Consider the following 11,110-nt stretch of genomic DNA (forward strand, 5'->3'; position numbering starts at 1 on the left):
TTAAGAAAAAAAACATGAACATAGGGAATAAAAGAGGGGCAATCCATAAAACACACTCTTAACTATAGAGAACAAACAGAGATACTGGAGGGAAGGTGAGCCGGGGGTTGGATTAAATGAGTGATGGGTATTAAGGAGGGCAATTGTGATGAGCACTGAGTGTTGTATGTAAGTGATGCATCACTAAATTCTACTCCTGAAACTAAAAAAAAATAAAGTAGAAATAGTAACTTTTAGAAAATTGTTATGCCCAGCATGGGGCCAAATATGGGGCTTGAACTCACAACCCTGAGATTAAGACCTAAGCTGAGATCAAGAGTCAGATGCTTAACCGACTGAACCACCCAGGTGCCCCTAGAAAATTATTTATTTTATAAACCATAATTTATCAGTGTTTCTTTGCTGTTTTTTACTTACTATTTTGACATTTCAAGCAAAGGGTTCTGAGATCACATTCACTTTTTGCTTTTCATAAACTTCTCTTCATGCTTGACTTCTCTGAGAATTCCAATGCTATTGAAGGGCAAGAGTTCAGAAAACCTAAAATACTAGAATAATTGAGTGAATCTATGTAAGATCTGCTCGATGGATCTAAATTTGGGGGCCCTACTTCACTGACTGAATCTCTAAATAAAATAGAAATTCTACTTGTGTGGGTTCTCTGTTAATGACTGCTGTACCTTTTTCCAGAGAGCAGACCTGAAGTACTTTATGTCACAGATCTGATAGAGACAGTTAACGAAGTTTCTAAACTTAGCATTGCTCGTGAAATTGTGGTAAACCAAGATTTCTGTATGGAAGAGAGTGTTTTACCTCCCAACAGTTATAAACTTCTATTTTTTTTTTTTCATTTTACTCCTCCTGGGATAAGTATATAACACAAATGACTTTTGATCAGGATTGAAGCATTTTTATTAATACAGTTAATTTTGAGTATGTCTTAAATGTTACCAACAAAAAGGAGTGTAATTATCAGTGTAATTATTAGTTTCATGTCAAAGCAGAAAAAATTATATTTAAACAACCAATGCAGTTGTTTTCAGAATGTTTATTTTGGTATCCCAGTTAATAATGAAACAGAGTTAATTTCAGATCTTCTTGGAAATCCTTGGAAGAAGTAGCTCATAAAAGTTATTCTTTTAATTGTCTACAGATCAAACAGGTACTGGTGAAAAGAGTACTTTTCTAATAGTGGTATTGTCAACTCTTTATGGGATAAAAAATTTCAGAGAACATTTCTGCTTTATAAGCAGCTTAATAAAAATTCTGTGAATTAAGATCAGAGCCACACTGATAAATAATGTCCCTCTAAAATAAGGCTTTATTCTGGTTCTTATTAATTATATTCATATTGCAAGACATAAATAAAATTCATTTAGTAAGTATGAATTAAATGCTTCTAATGGCTCGTTAATAGTTAAATGGGTAAATTAATTGGCTGTACCCTAATTGTATAGCATTTCTAATTTCTCACTTTAGGAATTCTATTTCTAAAACACTTTGCTCTGTCAGTGTTTCTTTTGATCTTCACACTTCTTAGTTTTCGTTTACCTGTTGCCAACAGGTACTCATGCCAGGCACAGCTTCTCCAAAGGAGGTTTTCACCAAAAGACAAATCTCCTAGCATATTCCTCACTGCCTTTACTATCCTTGAAACCCAAGTTAGATTTTTTTTTCTGCTGGCTAAGGTGCAGAGAAAGTGAAACTAGGAGAGTGAAGATCTGTTAAAGTGGCTGAGGGTTGTGGTGGGATGAGGGGTGGGTAAATGAAACAGAAGGAATAATACTATTTAGAGCTTGATTTTCATTGTTCAGTTATTAACAGCCTTATTCTAGTGTAGCAATGCAAAAAGTATAACAAAAACAAAGTGAAATAGAATGTGGCGTTATCTGTTTTGTATAGATATTGATTATTGGTTTTACCTTTGGTCTTATAAAATAACACTAATTATAGTTATAGATCCTAAGGAAAATCTCGTTGTCAGATATTTATACAACATTTATTGAGTACTTACTAGGTGTAAGGAACAATGCTGAATGCTGGGAACATATAGGTGACTAAGATGTTACCTTTACAGTCAAGAGGCTTCTGTAGGGGAGATAGTCAAATAGTAGATAGCTACTGTGCAATGATAAGTTCTCCCATCTAGTATATGGAGTTCTATGTTTGTGTTCAGCTGCCCGAGGAGAGTCAAGAAAGACTTTCCTGAAAAGGACACATGAGTTTGGAGTATAAATGGGTACTTTTCAGGGGGTCCAGGGGTGGGGGATGGGGAAGGATTCTCCTGGAACTGGAAATGACATGTCACAGGCATAGACTGGTGAAAGACATTATATATTCATTATAAGTAGGTTGTTATTGTTGGAGTAGAGTGTTAGAAGGAGGAAGGCAATAAGGTAGGAGAAGTTGCAGAAAATGATCATAAAGGGTCTTCGAGGCCATGTATCCTGCTGGTGGTAGGGAGCCCAGGGAGGACTTTAAATGAGCATGCCATCATGACCAGATGTATATCTTAGAAAAATCATTGATTTTAGCAAGAATATGTGGCATTGTGCGAGTAAAACTTTGTTAGGGCAGGAAGACCATTTAATAGACTATTGCAATAGTCCAGGTAGGAAATGATAGTAGATGGGGATGGATTCCAGAGATATTTAGGAAGCAAAATCTCTGGAATTGGGTGAACAAGTAGATAAAATGGTTGAGGGGAAAGTAATTTAGAAGGACTCCAGTACACACCAGAGTTATGTGTGTATATCTCACAAGTGGAATTGGTGTGTTGGAATATGAACTTTAACTTTTTTACTCATTTATCTTTGTATTGCTTGTAAAAGTTTTAACAAAATCATGCATTATTTTTGTATTTTTTTGAGGGAAAGGGCTAAGTTTTCTGGTTTGCAGAAACAAGGAATAGGTTTGAATGGGGAAGATAATGAGTTCAATTTTTAGCTTGCTTAGTTTGAGGTGTACCTAAGACTTTCAAGTGTTATCAAGGAGGAATTTTTTTCTTGGATTTCAAAATGGAAAGAAAAAGAACATCTAATTCAAACTATAAGTCTATGGATATAGAAACTGAGGCACACAGCACTCTACCAATGAAAACCATTCTCCCCAAAGGTAACCAGTATTCTGATTATTAACACCACAGATTATTTTGCCTGTTTTTGAAGTTCTTGTATATGGAAGCATATAATATATATTCTTTTTTGTCTGGGAAAAAAGAGACTAAGGCACACACTTAGGTTTGATGCAGAACCAGGGCTAGAACTCAAGGGCTCAACCCCTACCTAGTTCATGGTTCTTCCTACAGCAGGATGAGAGCTTCTCTGGAACCTTGAGGTACCCTCCTGAGAGGATTTGGCTAACATGTTTGCATTCAACACTAAACTTAGTTTATTCACTCAAGAGCTAAATATAGCTCTTGGCCTGGCAATTTAATGATCTTTCATGATCCTAAATGCTATTTGGGATTTAGGAAATTATGATCCTAATTATGATCAGTTCTCTGGGTAAAGAGCAATTTGCTCATTTAACATTTTTACAGTTTGGAAGGCAGATTCATGGAGACAATGTACAATGCTTTTTGGGACCATCTGAAAGAGCAGCTATTGAGTACTCCCCCTGACTTCACTTGTGCTCTTGAACTTTTAAAAGAAGTTAAGGAGGTGAGTAACCAACCTCCCATTTGTGGATGTTAAGTTCCTGGGCATACCAAATCTTTGGATTGTTGATGGCTATCAATATCCTAAATTGCATATTGCCTCTCTGAACATGGTTCATTACTTAAATAGACCATCTAGAAAAGCTTATTTTTTTTTTTTGCATGATATGAAGCTTGAAGGTTGGCATCTTGCTATAATGGCACAGTATGTCGTTCAATTAAAAAGATTTTCACTGAACCCTCACTATGTTTTGTTTTTCAGAAACATATATGTGAATAAAAGAGCTCTTGCCCACAAGGAACTTATACTTTTGAGTCAAAAGGCTATTTCAAGTGACCCTTAATGGTTCCTTTGCTTATTTTATCTTTGACCTTTGAAGTAAAATAATCTAAAAATGTCTTTATTCCTTTTTTTATTATGTTATGTTAATCATCATACATTACATCATTAGTTTTTGATGTAGTGTTCCATGATTCATTGTTTGCATATAACACCCAGTGCTCCATGCAGTACGTGCTCTCTTTAATACCCATCACCAGGCTAACCCATCCCCCCACCCCTTCCCCTCTAGAACCCTCAGTTTGTTTCTCAGAGTCCATAGTCTCTCATGGTTCGTCTCCCTCTCTGATTCCCCCCCTTCATTTTTCCCTTCCTGCTATCTTCTTCTTTTTTTTTTTTTTTTTAACATCTCAGGAAACAAACTGAGGGTTGGTAAAAATGTCTTTATTTCTTATTAAGAGTGCTTCAATCATCTTGTGGTGGTGTGTATTTTATATATTTTATATCCTGCACTTATTTTTATCACACTCTTATTTTTATTCATATTTTAATATCCTTATGATCAGGATATTATATGACACTACTGTTATTACTGATACCAGTGAAGCCTTGAACTATAATTGGCCCCTAAACAGAAAGAAATAATATTCTTCTATAAGAAATTTAGAGACCTATTTTCAAGACTTCCAAAAGACATAGGCTAGGATGTCTTTGTTTTAAGAAGGTTGTTCATTGGAGAGTGTTTGGGTTTCTAAACAATTTGGCTCCATTGATTTTCTTTTCTGGGCAGATCTTGTTATCACTGCTATTACCACACTAGAACCGCCTAAGAAATGAGATTGAAGAAGCTCTGGACATGGATCTCCTTAAGCAGGAAGCAGAACATGGGGCCCTGGATGTCCCTCATCTCTCTAACTACATTCTCAATTTGATGACCCTGCTATGTGCACCAGTCCGTGATGAAGCAGTGCAGAAACTAGAAAGCATGACAGATCCTGTGCAGTTACTAAAGTAAGAAACTAAATGTACTGTCCCTGAAATCTGCCTTAGACAACTATGCCAGAAAACTCTGGCCCTGATACTGTGTTAAAGCTCCTGCCTTGTCTAGCTCTTCTATACTGAAGAATTGACTAATACCTTTTATTTTCCTCCCTAAACTATTGGCTTTTATTTTCCAAGGATAGTCTCCCAAGGCCTTTTTGGTGATCTTTAGATCATTTGTACCCCTTATAAAAAATGATGCTAAGACAGAGTACAATAATTCTTTCTTCTAGAGATTTCAAATAGCCCTTTCTCAGATGTTTTCCTATGTATCCTAACTTACACCCCATGAGGGGACAAAAATGAAGATTATCCCTGTTTCACAGCTAGGAGAATCAAGACCCAGAAAGGTAAACTGATATGCCCAATGAGTTAGAAATTCAATCACCATCATTCCAACTCCTCATAGATAGTTGTTAGGTCATTTTCCTTCCACTGAATACTCTTTCTGAGAAGATAGTGGCTATGTTGGAAAGAGTTCTAGATTGGTAACTAAAAGGACAGAAGACATCCTTACCTCTGACAACAACTCACTCTGTGGCCTTGAGTCCCTAACTGCAGTGTTTTTATTTGTAAATTAAAGTTGAATTGTTGTTTTTAAGGCCCACTGTAATTCTAAAATGCTGTGATTTTAAGACTCCTTGCTTGAGTTCCACCCCTCCACACTAGATTTCCTTTCATAGTGTAAATATTTTATTTCTCCTTATGACAGGGGTAACTTCCATGTTCTGGGACTGATGAAAATGGACATGGTGAACTATACTACCCAGAGCCTTCGACCCTACCTGCAGGAACATTCTGTCCAGTATGAACAAGCTAAATTCCAGGAACTCCTTGACAAGCAGCCCGGTATGTTTAAAATTTAAGTGCAGGAGAGGGAGATTCGACCTTGGGTTTGCCTTCTTACAGTTACAAAATATTTTCTAATTTTTGAATAAAAGTTTATTTTCTGGGTAAAGGGTAGGGAAAAATATTTCTATAAGACAGAAGGTCCTACAAAATAATATTTATTGACCAAGAGTATATCTTAAAACTTTAGCCTTTAACCCTCATATATTCCCTTTTATGTCATAGGTCTCCTTGATTGCACCACAAAATGGCTAACCAAAGCAGCAACAGACCTCACTACACAATCTCCAAGTTTTCTTGGCTCTCCCAGCTCTTCCAGCTTGGCCTGTTCACCTCCAAATTGGGCAGCTAACAACTCAGAGCTCCCCAATCCCACAATGGTGCTATACCAGGGTTACCTGAACCTTCTTCTCTGGGATCCTGACAATGACAAGTTCCCTGAGGTAGGAATGTGTGTTAGAGCATTGCCCTTTTGTTTTGTATTTAACATCTCTACTAGAACCCTCCTCTCCTGACCCAGTCTTCCCTGTTTCAAAAGACTGTGCTGATGGACAGAATCCGGCTACAGGAGATGGAGTCCCAGTTGCACCAGTTAACCATCCTGGCCTCAGTCTTGCTAGTAGCCAGAAGTTTCTCTGGTAATGTTTTATTCAACTCACCTGAATTTGTGGATAAACTGAAATGCATAACCAACGCTCTGATAGAGGAATTTAACTCTGGATAAGCTTCATAGACAGATCTTTTTTAGAGTTGAAAATAGTATGTGGTTTGGGGGACATAGGCAGATAATATAATTATTGCTTATGTGTCATCACAAACCATAAAAAAGACCTTGGGAACCACCTGCAAAGATTGTTGGTGTCTTGATAAATTATATTGAGGCTTGGGATAGAGAAAAATTAAACTTGTTCCCAAGAGGAGAGTGTGGAGGCTAGTTTGCTACAAAGGATTCATTCTTGTGTTTTCTAAAAATGAGTCATATATTTGAATGGGTGACACTGGATTTGTGTATGTATATCCAGAAGTTTATCAGTTGATCATTAATACTGATTGATCATCACTGCATGTCAGGCACCACAACCAAAATAAAAAGAAGAATTAGAAGTTTAGGTCTCTTAACATATTTATAATTTAACTGGTGAAATAGGAAAAACACAACTATGGAAAATCCCCAAGAAAATTTTAAAACAAGATTTAAATAAAATTTATGGAACTAAAGAATATGAGTGGGTCCATTGATACCCTTGTCCAATTTATCTTGTTTTTTTTTTTTGAAGTTTAAGATAGTACTATATGTATGAATTTGTTGTCACCTTGAGGGTAACAATGAAGGTTTTTAATCTGTACATGGGGTACTGCTGTCTACTAGTGGTGGGGGCTTGGAGTGGACTGGTCTTCTGTTAGGGGCTCTCTGGGCTTTGACCCTATGCCAGGGCTATTCTGCTTTCTGTCCATTACCTAGGCCTCAAGAGACTATGGTGAGTGTGAGTGAACAAGTGTCCCAGGAAATCCATCAAGGACTCAAAGATATGGACCTTACTGTCCTGAGTGGTGAAAACACAGCATCTCTTATAGGCCAACTCCAGAATATCGCCAAGAAGGAGAACTGTGTTCATAACATCATTGGTAAGAGTCCCATAGTAGTGTTAAGGAGGGGTGTCAAGAATGTGGAGGATGAGGAGGTAGACTCAACCTTGGAAGCGAGTTACTGAACCATTTAAAAATGGAAAAGCATGATCATTGGGAAAGTCTTTTGGCTTTAGTTTTTTCATCTATAATATGCAGGGTTGAAATAGATCTCTTTCAGTTTGAAGAGTGAATGCATAGTTTTACGGTGGACCTGCCATTAAGATATGTAACTTGCAGGTGTGAAATACTGTCCCCTCAACCTTACCAAGTCATCCCCAGTAATTTTCTAGCTATAGTCCAAGATCTATGATGGGAAACCCTTTGCTTTAAAAGTTACTGCGTGGGCTTCTACTCCCCTCCAAGGAATTGATACTGACTTAGGTTGTAAGACATATTCCATGCTGGAAAGGAAGTAGTGAACTTGGCCAGCTTGCTTCTAACTTTTGCATCTTAACAGTCTGATTTGGATGTGTGGGCAGTGGTTGCAATGTATGCCCTTTTAATTTCAGATACAATATCTGGGATCCTCTTGTTAGGTCAGTACATGCCAGGAGCTCACTTAAAACCACACAATCTTATGAACAGCCAGAAATTTGCTAGCTCAACATCTTTTGATCATGCATTGTTTTTGTGAACTTGGTAGCATTCCCTCCTCCAAAATGAAGCAGACAAATCTCATTTATACAGTTTATCCAGATGAATGGGTAGGTCAGTGAATATCTTAGTTAACTTTGGTGAGCAGAGAGTACAAGGGCATTGTGAATTTCTTCTGAAACCTCTTTGATCTTTCCTTTTTCCTTGTTTTTCCTTGCTCACAGATCAGCGAATCCGCTTGTTTCTCAAATGTTGTTTGGTTCATGGCATGCAGGAGTCTCTGCAAGACTTCCCTGGAGGCCCTAGTCTCATCAAAGGGGAATTGACAGAACTAGGCTGGAAGTTTTTCAATTTGATGCATCACAATCAGCAGGTATTTAACCCCTACTATGCTGAAATCCTAAAAAATATCATCCCTCCAGCTCAGGCACAAGAAAAAGAAGTGGAGTCTGTCTGATAATGCTGGACCCCATATATGGCAACAGGGACCCAAGAGAGAGGGTTCAGCATGTTCCTGGGATGACATCACCTGTGGCCAGCAGAGTAGCTAGTCCTCTTCCTCATTACAGCCAGGACACAGAGATGCAGGGTTCAAAAAAGTAACACCAACTGGTTCAACCTCCTTTATTAATAAACTTCCAAGCTGCAAGAAAACATCGGTTCCTTCTGTGTTGCAACTGAATCTAGGTTCTGTGTCCTTATCTTCTAACTATCTGAGAGTCAGTGGACCCTCAGTTTTCCTTTCACTGACTGATCATTCTTCAGTATGCTGGTGGTTGAGAAAATATCAGGGCATCAGGTACTGACATTATTTTCTATGATAGAAAATAATTTCCTTGAGGGCTATGAAAACTCTTTGTGGAATGGAATTATCCAGAGTATGAATATAAAGGCTCTGGAAGTCAGAAATTTACTGAGCTACAGATCAAGAAAGGACATGGAACCCCATTTCCAGTGTCAAATTTCCCTATAATTTTAAAGGATGTAGCAATAGTAAGAGCCCCCCCTTCCTGTTTTGGTGTGTGGCAGAAGCAGTATGAAAACCGGGGCCTGGATGATAGTTGATATTGTCTGCTAACAAGCATTCAGTTGAGGACAGTTTTCAGCCTCCACAGGATTTACATCTCTCAAGTGATCCTGAGGGTGAGGTTTGGAGTCTCTGATAGTAATACCAAATCTAAGCATTAGGTCAGTGACTGACTTGTATCAGATTCATCCCTGGTCCTGATCTATAGCTAAATTTATCTCCTATTTCCACATCTCTAAGCTTAGGACACCCCATTCTTCCTGACAGAGGTGATGTGGGTATTCAAGTTGAGGGTGGAAGCAGCCACCACACTTCTCATTTGCATCCTGGAACTCTAACTGCCAGACTATGATTGTCATCTCAGTTGGAATCACACATGACAAATGTTTTAGGTCCACAAGGGCTTGTTTTCTGAGACTGTAGAGATTCATCCTATCATTCTTAGGCCAACTGCAGCAGACCAACAGCAATCTAGGAGATTGAGGAAAAAATTCACTTTGGATTTTGACTTGTTTGGAATGGACAGGGGAAAATAAAAATTCACTTATGGGATATTATAACTGGGTAAAAAATGTCCTCACTATTTCAGGGGATGGAAAGAGCTGAGGATAATTAACTTAACCCAAGAAACATAACAGATGGGATTTGGGTTCCATTAGTCCCAGGGCAATTTCTCCAGAGGGTGGATCCCAGATGGGTAATACAGCTAGGTGAATGGAGTGATATTTTTACTTTGGCTGGTTATAGGAAACACAGAGGAGCTGGGGAATGGAGCATTCAAGAATTCTAATCTTATGATTTAGTCTCAGGAAAAAGACCAAGGCTGGTGAATGTGGTGTATGTAATAAGCAGGTAGTGAACTTTGTCTAATTGGATTTTCAAATCTGATTTGCCAATATTTATACAATTTTTTAAAAAATTTTAATTTTGGGGACACGTGGGTGGCTCCGTCGGTTAAGCATCTGACTTCAGCTCAAGTCATGACCCTCCTGACCCATGTGTGTTCGGCTCCCTGCTCAACAGGGGAGTCTGCTTGTCCTTCTCCCTCTGCCCCTCCCCTTGCTCATGCTATCTCAAATAAATAAGTAAATAAAATCTTTTAAAAAAATCTTAATTTTTGAAACCTGATTATCTTAGAAAAATGTGCTCTGAAGGGATCTTTGTAGATATGATTAGGTACTTGGGTGATATAAACATTGGACTGAAATGAAACTTTGCTTTATGCTTTATAATTGCAATTTGGCATGACTGATTTCTTAGAGGTTCTGAGTTGGTTCTATATCTCCATGTGGAGGAGAAAGGAACCCTAATACTAAACAAGGTAAGATAGCTCCATTCAATCCTTCTCACTGTTTAGGGATTCTACATATATATAAATTGTAGTACATGCACATTCTTTTTATTTTATTTTATTATGTTATGTTATTCACCATACATTACATCGTTAGTTTTTGATGTAGTGTTCCATGATTCATTGTTTACATATAACACCCAGTGCTCCATTCAATATGTGCCCTCCTTAATACCCATCACCAGGCTAACCCATCCCCCCAACCCCCTCCCTTCTAAAGCCCTCAGTTTGTTTCTCAGAGTCAAAAGACATGGTGAAAAGTCAATTTCTTTCCCACTCCTGTGTCTCATTTCTTCTCACTTCCTAGAGGAAACCAAGACTTCTTGTGTATTCTTCCAGAGATATTCTCTGCAAATGTAAGTACGTATTATAATGATATGTAACATTTATGAGCAGCTATGTGCCAGGCGCTCTTCTGACCTCTCTACATATACAGTTTATTCCTTTACAATTTATCTCCAATTTATTTTTCCAGTTCTAGTGCAGTGTAGCACAAGAAATTCTAATTGGGAATTAGAATTTGTTTTGTTGTTTTTGTTTGTCTGCTCTGAGTGAATAAGAGAAAATGTTTTCAATTTTCTGGGCTTTTTCTTTTTTCATCTATAAAATTGTGTATTGGACTAAATCAGTGATTGTATTGTTTAATCCTTTATGGTCATTTTTCAAAAAGATGAAATATTT

The 11,110-nt window shown here is 37.7% G+C and overlaps 1 protein-coding gene across 1 annotated transcript; it reads left to right on the forward strand.

The window, feature by feature from the left end:
* The first annotated feature begins 713 nt into the window (after positions 1-713).
* LOC116628972 (T-complex protein 11 X-linked protein 2-like) lies at positions 714-8,508 on the forward strand. The gene is given in 8 exon segments (XM_032399278.1): positions 714-819; positions 3,538-3,662; positions 4,729-4,949; positions 5,692-5,828; positions 6,054-6,271; positions 6,367-6,544; positions 7,287-7,454; positions 8,276-8,508. Coding segments are annotated over 8 exon segments (1,305 nt in total). The 5' UTR covers positions 714-794.
* Positions 8,509-11,110: the final 2,602 nt, after the last annotated feature.

The sequence above is a fragment of the Phoca vitulina genome, unplaced genomic scaffold (genome assembly GCF_004348235.1).
Source record: "Phoca vitulina isolate PV1807 unplaced genomic scaffold, GSC_HSeal_1.0 scaffold160, whole genome shotgun sequence".
Classification (NCBI taxonomy): Eukaryota; Metazoa; Chordata; class Mammalia; order Carnivora; family Phocidae; genus Phoca; species Phoca vitulina.